The following is a 13623-nucleotide window of genomic DNA, read 5'->3' on the forward strand; positions in this document are numbered from 1 at the left end:
GCTACCATCCATGGGGTCATAAAGAGTCGAACATGACGGAGCAACTAACACTTCACTTCACTTCTACGATAGAAAGGGTTGAGTTTTAGGTGTAATTCACTGTCATTCTACAATGAGTTTAGAATAGAAGTCTGTCTATACATCCCAAGCTGAGATAGGAGTTAGTTATAATTTCATTCATTAGGATCACAAATTTTCAAAATCATCAAAGAATTTAGCAAACAAGCCGTGCTTGAAAACTACATTTCTGTCCTGAGCATCTTGCAGTTCATAAGGTTGATTCACACCGAGGAAGCAGATGACACTAGCTGACATTCCTCCAGACTTGCCAGTGATTCATAAAGTACCTACAGAAACCTTAATCTTACAAATCTCACTCTGTCAGTGGTGAGTCTTTGGTTTTCTGTCTTCCATTTGTATGCATGGGTCCATACTATTTTGGAGTCCACAGATCATTTTATGTTGCAATCATAGTCTGAAATCTCTAATGGTCTCCTCAGCCATGCAAGTACCAAATTATCAAACCCACGCAAAGGAAGTAGATAGAAATTGGTAAATGTGGCTTAGGCAAGAGATTTCCTTCCTCTTTGAGTGTCTTAAGAGTGGTTGAGATATTTCAGGGTGGTGTGAAGGGTGGAAGATCTAAAACACAAAAATCCTAAATGAATCTTCTCCTTAAGAGAACAGCTGATAAGATTCTACACAAGAGGTTTTGTACATACAGTGATCCACATGTGGAGATACATTAAATGGCAACTTGAAAACCTGAGCAGCATTTTAAGTATTAAAAAAAAAACCCAAACCTTTAAACAGTAGTACAAATTTGATCTTCATATTCAAAGTAAGAATGTCAATCTTTCACTTCTTAATTTCTACGATTTTTCTTTCTATGGACTCAAGTCCAACCTCAAATACTGTTCAGAAGGAGTAAATCTTGAAGCTTTCTAAAAGCAGGGGAGCTGGTGCCCTTCTCGGGACCAAGCCGCGTGCTGGCCAATAGTCCCAATGAGTCACAGCTGGAATGTCCTGTGGTTAAGATTCTGCTCTGAAAACAAAATCAGGAGCAGCAGGCACCAACTGGTCACCATGGTAACCGGTATTTGTGTACTTTGAGAAATGACTGTTCCTTTTTGTGTGGTACATTTACGCGGGAATGAATTGTTGAGGTGACGTTAGCCATCTGTGTGAGGGTAAATAAAAAGTCTCTGATTTAATTAAGTGTAAACCTTAGAAGGATGTAAAATTAGGGATATGGGATTTTTTTTCTAGAGAGATTTTGTTCTACACTAATTAATTTATTTGACATTATATTTAAGCATTTCCATCAATGTCTATTTGATGCTTGTTTTGATGTATCAGTCTCTCCCCTCCAAAGGCAAAAAGAAACTAATTGTTATTCATCACTGTTTCTCTCAAACCCCCTCCCTTTGCCCCCACCCCCCTATTCCATTCACAATGTGTTATTTAAGAACCACTGGGATTCAGGGGCTCTCCTTCAATGGAGTAATCCCATCCGGAAGGAAGAAAAAAAAAAAATCCCCTTCAAGTCATGTGAAAATGTCACATTTCTTAACCTTGCCGAGCTGGGAGGCAAAAACTCTACACTGATTCTGACCTTGAAGAATCTCAAATACGGTTCCTAACGATGTCACTACCTAGTGTTTCAGAAGATCCATGAAGTTCAGGGCGACTGTGGTCCTAGAGAAATCTTACCTCGTTTTGCTGGATAAAGATGAAGTAATTAAAGTTTTGGTCACTGCACTAAAACCCAAAGTTCAAAATGAGCCTTTTGGAGTGGAGAACAGAGGAGTGTTTTCTGGCTTATTATGCCTCGGCTTGGAAACAGTCTGTTTATTTTTGTATTAATTAGTTTTGAATTGGAATTCATACACTAGGTTTAATAAAAGAACTCTGTGGCTGAAATAAGCAGCCTACAGTGAAGCAGTAGTTTAGGAGTAAACAGATTGCAGCCCAGATGCCTTCCCTACCTCCACCTCCTGCAGTGGACGGTAGGGTCCAGATGGGAAGTGAAGGGCTTTTTTTGTTTCCTCTTCTTTTTATTCCTTCTCTCTTTTCTACCCCTTCTTTGTGATTTCTGTCAATCATCTACAACCTTAGAAGCTTGATCATAAATACACATATTCAAAGCAGCAGTATTTAAAAAATTAAAAGGAAGATGAAGGGATAAGAATATAAAATAAACCCCATCTTTATCGTTTGTATAAAATGCTTAGGTTTAGTACCTGAGGGTGAGTGAGTGAGTGTGTGCAGCTGTGGGGGAAGTGGTTGCAGTTCTTCACTGAAGCTATATCGGGAATCTACCCTGGACAAAGCCCTATGCTGGGCTTTGAGGGGATTTGAAAGGTGGTCTGGGATCTAAGGAAACTTGAATTCAGTGGGAGAGAAAGGCACACATCTCTGTCACCAGAATGTGACTATTTTCACAAAGAAGCACAAATGAAAAACTTGGGGATTTCAAAGGAAAGCTCATTTATGACTGTCTACAGGGATTAGGGAAGGCTCCATGGAGGGGATTTGTAGAATTTGATTATGAAGTTTTCTACGCTCGAGTCAGTATGTTTCAAACGGTATTTTCTATCATAACATTTCAGCTAATAAAAATAATTTTGTCAGTTTGGAATTTGTTGAATCCAGATGATACATTTACATACAAAGACATACATATACACTCACATGTACATGCACATGTATGTACTCTCCAAGGGAAGAATAAAGGAAACCCATGATCAGACATTTTCCTTTTTATTATAACAGGCAGCACATCCGAAGGGTAAGCGGAACAAAGTGTTTAATGTGGACACTAGGGAATGAAAAGAAAATACAAAGTTCTGAGTCCTAAGGAAGCAAATCTTCCTGGATTATCGCTATTTTTTCTGATTGAAGAAAGAGAGATGGCATAAAGTTTTTGTTTTTGTTTTAGTTTGGAGATGTGTCTAATGAAATCAAGCAGATACAGTGCACACAGCAGGGTACATAAATACCTGAGGGGGAAAATGGGCAAAGACCCCAGCAGGAAAGTCCCAAAAGAAGAAAAAGAAACGCACAAGAACCATGAAAAAAGTTCCAATCCCAAGTAACAAATTCAGACGACTACAAACAGAAAAAAAATTTACACTATTAGCCCCAGTTTTAATAATAATTTTAGTCAAAATTGCCAAAGTTGCACTGCAAGAAATATTTCCATAAACTTCTGGTGGGGGAATAAATTTGTGTAAAATTTCTGGTAAGAAATTTAATAATACATATCTAGAGCCATGGAAGATTCTGTTCTTTTGATTCACTCCCTTTAGAGGAATGTTTCCTAAAAGACACTTAAACTATCAAACAAAGATTTATATTTATTTGCCCTCAAATTGGAAATATCTTAAGTGAACAGTTGGAGAAGAAAATGGCAACCCACTCCAGTATTCTTGCCGGGGAAATCCCATGGGCAGAGGAGCCTGGTAGGCTGAAGTCCATGGGGTTGCAAAGAGTTGGACACAACTGAGCAAGTAGCACTAAGTGAACATAGCAGAATTGTAAATACAACATATTAACAGTATGTTATGCCACTCTTAAAAATGGTTACATAGCCTACTTAGTGACAACCTTAGTGAAGAACGGGGAACACAAATGTGTAGCCCAAATTGCTACACACATATTCACACATTTCCTTGCACATAGATGTACATGTATATATACAAATGAAAAAAATGTTGGTAAGAGAAGCTTCTGGTATTAACAAAATATTAACAATGGTTCGCTTTCAGTGGGATTAATTTTTGTATTTTCCTTTCAGAGCTTTCTAAACTGCCTGATTGTTTATAGTTAGTATTTATTTTTAAAAGTTACAGTTGTAATACTGTTATTCATCTAGCATCTCTTACATGTGATTCATATGTGAACGCTTCTCATCCAGGCCAGCATTTCCATCTTCTGTGCCTGGATTATACCTTGGAGGGACCTCTCTCTGCATATAATTATCTATGTTTAATTCCTGGACTCAGCCCCCCTCAGTAGATTTGCCCTTAACTTTTGAACCAAGAAACAGCTTTAGCTGCATGCGTGGACCTTGCTCTTCATGCTGGTGTTTTCTCCCTCTGATTTCAGCTCTATGATGGCCCACAGCGGATGGGGCGCTTCTGTGGAACAGACATTCCACCTTCGGGGAGCACCACAGGCTCCAAGTTTCATGTGCTGTTTTATACGGATGGAGTCAGTCACCATGAGAAAGGATTTCAGATGCAGTGGTTCATCCAAGGTAAGCTCCCCCCCACCCCCTGGCTGATCTCAGTCTTATTTGGTAGTTGCTCTTTGACCAAGAATCTTTCCCTTTTCAATTCTACGTTTGAAAACAATTCCATCCACCAAAAGAGGAACACTAATGGTGCCAGGCTTTAGAAAGTTTACTCAGACGTTGATGGCTCTCGGAGAATGGAATCCTCTTGCAGTTAAGACAGGAAGTGAAGTCCAAGTGGACAGGATTGGGTATCTGCTTTAGGAGGTGCAGCAGTAACTCACTTATGAGAAGGAAGGAGCATCAGGAAGTTCCAAGGGCTGAAGACTTGAAGCTGGTTGTGGCAAGCAGACCACAAGGTGCGATGGAGTCTCTCAGGAGAGTGCAACAGAATGAGATTTAAGACTCACCTTGAGACTGATCAGAGAAGGAGTGACAGAGAAAGAAAGGAAGGAGTGAGTCAGAGAGAGTAGGTGGGTGAGGGGGAGGATTGGGCTGTGAGGGGACCGAGCAGAAAGCCTGAGCCACTGATGCACTAAGCCAAGGGCAGGCCATGCACTCGAGGAGGGTACCTGAGAGGCTTCTGCAAGCTGGCAGCTCTGCAAGCTGGCAGGCATCATCACTCCTGTGAAGAAGCAAATTTGTTTGAGACACAAGTTCTGAAACTTGTAGACTAACCTCATGTGACCCAGTGAAGAGGGAGAGGGCACCAGGGCAGTGCTTCTCAGAATGTGGTCCCCCAAGGCAGTGTCTTGTAAAATCTGTGAGAAATGCAGACTCTTGGGCCCCATCCGGGAGATGCCAAATAACAGACTATGAGGGAAACCCAATAGTCTGTGTCTTAACTAGTGTCCCTGGTGAGTACATTGGAGAATCACTGTCCTAGAGAGACCCAGACCTGAAAATGTAGTCCTTGTGAATATTTCATGAGCAGTTCTCAGCCAAGGGCAAAGGGCTTCCTTGTATGATTCAATCAATCTGAGAGAGAAGGGGAGTGGCCGTGTTACACTGGGGATCACACACAGACATCCTGAGCTGTGGTCCCACTGTCATAAACAGGGCGAGCCAGAGTGAGAGCACCCAGAGGTGTATTGAGGGTTTTTAACATCATGGAGCATTAATTACATGCTCCACAACACTCAGTTCAGTTCAGTTCAGTCGCTCATTCGTGTCCGACTCTGCAACCCCGTGGACTGCAGCACACCAAGCTTCTCTGTCCATCACCAACTGCCAGAGCTTGCTCAAACTCATGTCCATTAAGTCGGTGATACCACCCAACCATCTCATCCTCTGTCATCCCCTTCTCCTTCTGCCTTCAATCTTTCCAAGCAGCAGGGTCTTTTATAGTGTGTCGGTTCTTAGTATCATGTGGTCAAAGTATTGGAGTTTAAGTTTCAGCATCAGTCCTTCCAATGAATATTCAGGACTGATTTCCTTTAGGATTGACTGGTTGGATCTCCTCGCAGTCCAAGGGACTCTCAAGAGTCTTCTCCAACACCACAGTTCAAAAGCATCAATTCTTTTGAGCTCAGCTTTATTTAGAGTGTAATTCTCACATCCATACATGACTACTGCAAAAACCAGAGCTTTGACTAGACGAACCTTTGTTGGCAAAGTAATGTCTCTGCTTTTTAATATGATGTCTAGGTTGGTCATAGCTTTTCCTCCAAGGAGCAAGCATCTTTTAATTTCATGGCTGCAGTCACCATCTACAGTGATTTTGGAGCCTAAGAAAGTCTGTCACTGTTTCCATTGTTCCCCCATCTATTTGCCATGAGGTGATGGGACCGGATGCCATGATCTTAGCTTTTTGAATGTTGAGTTTTAAGCCAATATTTTCACTCTCCTCTTCATTTTCATCAAGAGGCTCTTTAGTTCTTTGCCTTCTGCCGTAAGGATGGTATCATCTGCATATTTGAGGTTACTGATGTTTCTCCTGGCTATCCTGATTCCAGCTTGTGCTTTATCCAGCCCAGCATTTTGCATGATGTACTCTGAATATAAGTTAAAGAAAGAAAGTAAAGTCACTCAGTCATGTCCCTTTGGGACCCCATGGACTGTCACCTACCAGGCTCCTCTGTCCATGGGATTTTCCAGGCAAGAGTACTGGAATGGGTTGCCATTTATTTCTCCAGGGGATCTTCCTGACCCAGGGATCGTACCTAGGTCTCCTGCATTGCAGGCAGATGCTTTATAGTCTGAGACACCAGTAGGGAGTAAGTTAAATAAGCAAGGTGACAGTATAAGCCTTAACATACTCCTTTTCCAATTTGGAACCAGTCCGTTGTTCCACATCTGGTTCTAACTATTGCTTCTTGACCGGCGTACAGATTTCTCAGGAGGCAGTTAAGGTGGTCTGGTATCCCATCTCTTTAAGAATTTTCCACAGTTTGTTGTGATCCACACAGGCAAAGGCTTTGGCATAGTCCATAAAGCAGAAGTAAATGTTTTTCTGGAACTCTCTTGCTTTTTCGATCACCCAACAGATGTTGGCAATTTGATCTCTGGTTCCTATGCCTTTTCTAAATCCAACTTGACCATCTGGAAGTTCATAGTTCACATACTGTTGAAGCCTTGCTTGGAGAATTTTGAGTATTACTTTGCTAGTGTGTCGGAGAAGGCAATGGCACCCCACTCTGGTACTCTCGCCTGGAAAATCCCATGGATGGAGGAGCCTGGTGGGCTACAGTCCATGGGGTCGCTAAGAGTCGGACACGACTGAGTGACTTCACTTTCACTTTTCACTTTTATGCATTGGAGAGGGAAATGGCACCCCACTCCAGTACTCTTGCCTGGAAAATCCCATGGACAGAGGAGCCTGGTAGGCTGCAGTCCATGGGGTCGGTGAGTCGGACATGACTGAGCAACTTCATTTTCACTTTTCACTTCCATGCATTGGAGAAGGAAATGGCAACCCATTCCAGTGTTCTTGCCTGGAGAATCCCAGGGACAGGGGAGCCCGGTGGGCTGCTGTCTTTGGGGTCGCACAGAGTCGGATACGACTGAAACGACTTAGCAGCAGCAGTAGCAGTTGCTAGTGTGTGAGATGAGTGCAATTGTGCGGTAGTTTGAGTGTTCTTTGGCATTGCCTTTCTTTGGGATTGGAATGAAAACTGACCTTTTCCTGTCCTGTGGCCACTGCTGAGTTTTCCAAAGTTGCTGGCATATCAAGTGCAGCACTTTAACGGCATCATCTTTTAGGATTTGAAATAGATCAACTGGAATTCCATCACCTCCACTAGCTTTGTTTGTAGTGATGCTTTGGAAGGCCCACTTGACTTTGCATTCCAGGATGTCCAGTTCTAGGTGAGTGGTCACACCACTGTGGTTATCTGGGTCATGAAGATCTTTTTTATATAGTTTTTATAGTTCTTCTGTGTATTCTTGCCACCTCTTCGTAATATCTTCTGCTTATATTAGGTCCAAACCATTTCACACACAACTGAAGATCTCTATTATATACTCAAGAGTGTAAGGTGTTCTGTTATTGTGAACTGGAGATTGAGACAAATATGGGAGTTTTGGGGCTTCCCTAGTGGCTCAGGTGATAAAGAATTTGCCTGCAATGCAGGAGTCCCAGGTTTGACCCCTGGGTCAGGAAGATACCCTGCAGAAGGGAATGCCAACCCACTCCACTATTCTTGCCCAGAGAATTCCATGAAGAGAGGAGCCTGGTGGGTTACAGTCCATGGGATTGCAAAGAGTCAGACACGACTGAGTGACTAAAACACAAACACACACGGGTCAGTATTTAAAAATATCTGATGGTAAGCCACAGTATAATTGAAATATAGATTATGAATTCCCAAGCACATGGACTGTGATAATTAAGCTCGTGAAAGTTCTGCATTGTCCTCTTCATCAAGATTTAACCTTGGAATGTCAATTTTTTTGATCTATTAAATGAAGGGCCTGAATTGATTCATCTTTGTGATACAGCCCATCTTTAGTATTCTGTGATTCAGAAATAGGGTGACTCAAATGTCTGATTCAAAGGGAGCTACAGACAGTGTGGAAAGACCTAGAAGAAATAGGAAAATCTTGGAACATGACCCAGATTTTCAAGGGTAAGGGGTATTTTCCAGAACAGTGTTTTTCAAACTTCCTTGTGGATATGCATCATTGGAGATCTTGCTAAGAAGCAGATTCTGATGTACGCAGTGAGGTAAGGCCCATGAATCTGTAGTTCTGAGAAGTTCCTAGGTAATGCTGATGGGATATCTCTGTAGACCACACTTGAACAGTTTTCTCTTCTTTAATCTCTGAAGCAGTCTCTGAAGCAATGAGGTTCTTCCTCACTGGGGCCCCAGCTCTTATCCTTCCGACACTGAGACAGAAAGTGGAAAGTAAGAAATGCCAATCACAAGGCTTAGGGACTAGGGACATGGTCCTCAGCCCGAGATACATGGCATTGGAATTACCTGGAAGTTTTCCTGAGTACCAGTGCATGGGTTCCAACATGCAGAGATGGGATTCCATTGATCTGCAGTGGGACCTTGACTATCCTTAATTATAAAAAGCTCCCTAAGGAATTCTGCCATGCAGCTAGAATGGACAATTTTAGGAGCAGTAATTTATTTTGCTGGCAGTATCCTTCTCTTCAGTAAACTGATTCCTCTTCCCTCCTGGCTCTTATAGCCATGCCAGCCCAGGGCCACACTGAGTGTGACTTCATGGTCATTATTGGCTACACTGCATAACTACATCACTAAGACCACACCAAGGAAGATGATTTAATGGATAACTTTGGGTACACTGGATGACTGTGTCATGGGTTCCTCCAGTCAACGTACTAGGCGTGGCTGAATCCTCTCCTGAAAGCTTTGGGTTTTCGTTGGGAAAAGCTTTTTCTTCCAGGTCTATTTGGAACCTGCCTTCATTTGGGAGAGTCAAAGACACCCTCTGTCTGTTCTCTTTTCCTGTTTATTATTTCAAAACTTACTCCCAATGGCTGAAAACTTGCTAGGCTTGGAACCAGAGTTCAGCAATATTTCGTAAAGCAATATTTTGCCAGATGGGGCCAGAACTGAACAATTTTTTTTTTAACTCTGTGTTGCCCACTAGATATAAATTATGCTTGGGAAGAACTTTCTAGAAGGGGAACTATTAGTGATCTAGATCTGTGCAAAATTAACTGTCGTATTCAGTAGCTATGCAGCCCTGAGTTTATACTCTGCATCTGAACTAGGTCCTTAATTCAAGACAGCCCAAGAAGAGGGGACAACAGGAACCGCAAGGGTCAGGAAGGAGGTCTCTGATGGAGGCAGTTCCCTCACTTCTCACCCACTGTTGGTAAATTGAAGACATAGGTCTGAGTTTTAGTCATCCGTGTGTTCCTTCCACAGATATTAAGGAGCTGTTTGGAGCCAGGTGCTGTGCTAGGGCTGGGGACCCTGAGTGACTCCTGCCCACAGGCCTGGGTCCTGCTCTCAGAAGTAGCCATCTAGCAAATAAACGCACAAATCTATATAACATCAGCTGTGTGATGATGCCCCGGGAGCACACAAAAGGGGATTTGACGTGCACAGGAGGCTAGTGTATGAGGGCGGGACGTTTGAACTAAAACCTAAGACTAAGCAGGAGTTAAGCAGGCAAAGAGGAGAAGGGGAAGGGTTCCTAGTAGAAGAAACACCCTGAGGTGGGAGGGAGCAGGGTGAGGGGGAGGGGCCCACAGGCCAGGGCAGCTGCAGTCCAGTTTCACAGAGAACTGTGCTGGGGGAGCTGGAGAGTGAAGCAGTTGCTTTGGGTCCCCCACTGATAGGGGCTTGGGCCAGATAGGGGTCATACCCTCTCTTTCCGGCAAACCCTTTTGATGTCAGATAAATTTCTTTGCATGCATCTTTTTGGGGGAGATTATCTGGACATTGAAGCAGTTATGACCTTGAAGTATCACATGTACATACAAAGAAGAAAAATGAGTCACATCTAACCATGTTCACTTGAAATAATATGTTAGTTTTCAGTTCTTTGTTTTTCTTGTAACTTAAAAAAATTTATACAGTTTTTGACGGTTACTTTCCATTTACAGTTATTAGAAAATATTGGCTGTATTTCCCATGTTGTAGAATATATCTTTGAGTCTATCTTCCACCCAGTAGTTTGGTACCTTCCCCTCCCCTACCCCATATTGCCCTATTCCTTCCCTCCCTCCCCACCAGTAACCACTAGAGTTTGGTTCTAGTTCTGGCAACACTAGATGGAGTTTGGTTCCTCTAACTGTGAGTCTGCTTCTCTTTTGTTGTTGTTATACTCACCAGTGTGTTGTATTTTTTATATTCCGCATGTAAGCAATATCACGCAGTATTTGTCTTTGACTTCAAAGAGACGAGTTTTGAGTAGGATCTGGAAGCACTGAAACAGCGTGGTGTGTTGTGGGATTTTAATACAAAACAAAATGCAGAATAGAGGAAGAAACACAAAACAAGTACAAGAGCCAAACAATACAATTAGAAGTGAGTCTCAATTTTTTAAAGTACAGTAGAAATATTCTTGAACGTGTATGTGTATGCGTGCACGTGTGTCCACGAGTGTCATTGTCTGAGCGCAGCCCCCTCGAATCTCCATCTCAGAATCAGGATGCAGTGGCCAGAGCCCAGGACACCCAGGCTGACGCTGGCTGGGAAGCTGTTCTCGCTCACCTGATCAAAGCAACTGCCTCTTCCCACTAGAATCAAATCTCCTTTCAGGCCTCTCTCCCCTCCCACTCTCTCCTAAATGATGCAGTGAGAAGTCCCAAACCCTCTTCATCACGATTTCAGAATCGGCAGTGGCATCATTTCCTGACCATGGCTGCTGGAGGAGAACCCCATGCACGTCATTCATGTGGCCCACTAATCCATAAACCCACTCTCAAAATGTGCCTCTGTGTGGCCCACACAAATCTTCTATTTGCTCTGAGAAAATGGGCCCACAATCTGGGCTTTCTTTGTGGGCGCATCTTTAAAGCTGCGCTGTAGATGTGAGCCTTGCCTTTCTGCAAACCATCAAAGAGAATCCCACTCTGCAAAGAAAGAAATGGCCACAGTTGCCTGGCTAAACGGTCCACAGTATTCAGCGCTGACAGCATTGTCTGGGGGCTGCATTCGGCCCAGAGGCCTGCGTCTGGGTTGCTGAAGGAAATATAGAACTTTCTGAGTGCTGTGTGAATAGGGCCCCCCAGGCCAGCTGCGCACACCCCCTCACCCACTCTGGTCACCCCTCCCAGGGGCCCTCTTTCACTTGGCAATGGAATCCGGCAAACAAACAAGGTCAAGGAGCTTTGTGAGTGAAAGAGTGACGTTTGCCAAGGGAGAATCGCCCCACCCCCTCCAACTGGGAGCTGCAGCAGAGGAAGGGAGAAGGGCACGGATGGGAGGTGATGTCACCCTGGGCTCTCACAAAGGAGAGCCTGGCCTTTTCTTTGCAGAGACGGATGACATCAGCCTCTTGAATGGGGGCTGTTTCCATTTTATCATCTTTTTAGCTAGTAACGAGATTTCTCGAGCCTTGAGGGTTTTTCAGAAATTGGCTGAGGGTTTATGGAAGCCGTATCCTGATCCTGCAAGACTGGCTTTATTTGAACGTGAGCCAGCGCCTTCTTGACCACCTGTGGACATGCAGAACTGTGTCAAAGTGCTTCTAAAAAAATGCATTTTGAGAGTCCTGGCCAAGAACCTCCTTGAGGTCGGCCATGTTTCTTGTAAACCTTCCCTCTGTTCTCTCCCTCAGGAGGTCATTTCAATAGTCTTTGTTATTGTTGGTCTTTCAGGGGAATTCTTCTAATTTGTCGTTTTTATTCCTTTTGTGACTTAGACTTTGTGGGCTGGAGTTTCTGAGAGGCTCACCTTTTGAAGACAAAGGTTTTATCTTTTGTAATTCTGTTAGCCATTGGCCTACAGGCAATTGCCGGGCAATTGGCCCGAGAGTGTGGGACCCAATAAACTGGGCTCTGTGAGCAGATCCGTGGGTTTCCCTCCGAAGACTAGGCAGTTTGTGGTTTTGCATCATGTGGAGTGATTACTCTGGGCCTCTGAACAGGACATGTTTCATTCAGTCAACCAACCAGCGTATATTTATTCACGACCAGGATCTGGGCTTGGTGTTTGTAGAGTGTAGAGAGTACATTTGTTTGCTCAGGCCGCCATAATAGAATACCACACTTCAGGTGGCTTAAACAACAGAAATGTGTTGCTCGCGGTTCTGGAGGCTGAAGTTCAAGATCCAGGTGCTGGCAGGTTTGGTTTCTCCTGAGGCTTCAGTGTTTGGACTTGCAGATGACAGCCTTCAGAGTGATTGGCCAGAGACAGCCTGGAAACTAACCCATCGCCATAAAACCCAAGACTAAGCCACACGGCAGAGCAGTTCTCCGAGGTTCCCTTACCCTCCTTCTTTCTGCCCGGGCTCCTCATCAATGAAGTCTCCTGCTTCATCAGCACATGTGTCTCTTTGGACACTTCATTTCCAGGTGTTAGACAAGAACTCACTGTAAAGCCCTGAAAGGGGTCCTCCTTCCTGCTACATGTCCTTGCATGGCCTCGTCTACGTGAACCTAGTGATGTCTCTGTGTGTCCAAGTTTTCTATTTGTATAAGGAGGCCAGTCAGGTTGGATTAGGGCCCCCTCTGGGAGCCTTACTCTGCCTTTATCACCTCTTGAGTAGCCCTGTGTCCAAATGCAGTCACATTCTGAGGTGCTGCGGGTTAGTGCTTCAGTGGGTTGATTCTGGGGGCGCAGTGGGAGAGACACAGTTCAGCCCATAACAGAGAAGAAGGAGACAGCATCCTTGACCTCAGGGAGGTAGTCATGTGGTAGGGGAGACAGACAGACACAGGAGTGCAGAATCCATGACTGTGATGCCCTGGGGGCTGGGAGGAGACCTAGGCTGGCCTCAGGTCTCCTTTGAGAGGCCCTCCAGGCTGCTTTGATATGTGCGCTGAGTTTTAAAGAGGAAACAAGAATCAGTCAAATATCTGGGAGAGAAAGACATTTCTAAGCAAAAGCAGGGAGTCTTGAGTTGATGGTGCCAAAGGTTTTCAACAGGCAAATATTTCATGTAGAGCAGGAGTCCCCAACCTCTGGGATCCAATGCCTGATGATCAGAGGTGGAGCTAATGTAATAATAATAGAAATAAAGTGTACAAAAAATATAATGCACTTGAATCATGCCATGACCATCCTCTTCACCCTGGTCTGTGGAAAACTTGTCTTCCATAAAACTAGTCCCTGGAGCCAAAAAGGTTGGGGACTGTTGATCTAAAGCACAGGTTCCGAACACCAACCCCAAATAGCTTATTGGGATTCAAAATTGCTTCTTGAAAATATCTAATGGTTTATGTATAAAGCACATATACACAGAGCACAGAGCAGAAATATAGTATATCTGTGATATTAAATTTTTTGAGCAGTTGG

The 13623-nt window shown here is 43.8% G+C and overlaps 1 protein-coding gene across 1 annotated transcript in view; it reads left to right on the plus strand.

The window, feature by feature from the left end:
• Positions 1-13623, plus strand: part of CUBN (cubilin) — a 264785-nt gene that overhangs the window by 89456 nt on the left and 161706 nt on the right. The window contains exon 28 of the mRNA XM_027559850.1: positions 4111-4261. Coding sequence (XP_027415651.1) covers positions 4111-4261 — 151 coding nt within the window. The remainder of the gene's footprint in view (positions 1-4110; positions 4262-13623) is intronic.

Source organism: Bos indicus x Bos taurus, chromosome 13 (genome assembly GCF_003369695.1).
Source record: "Bos indicus x Bos taurus breed Angus x Brahman F1 hybrid chromosome 13, Bos_hybrid_MaternalHap_v2.0, whole genome shotgun sequence".
Classification (NCBI taxonomy): domain Eukaryota; kingdom Metazoa; phylum Chordata; class Mammalia; order Artiodactyla; family Bovidae; genus Bos; species Bos indicus x Bos taurus.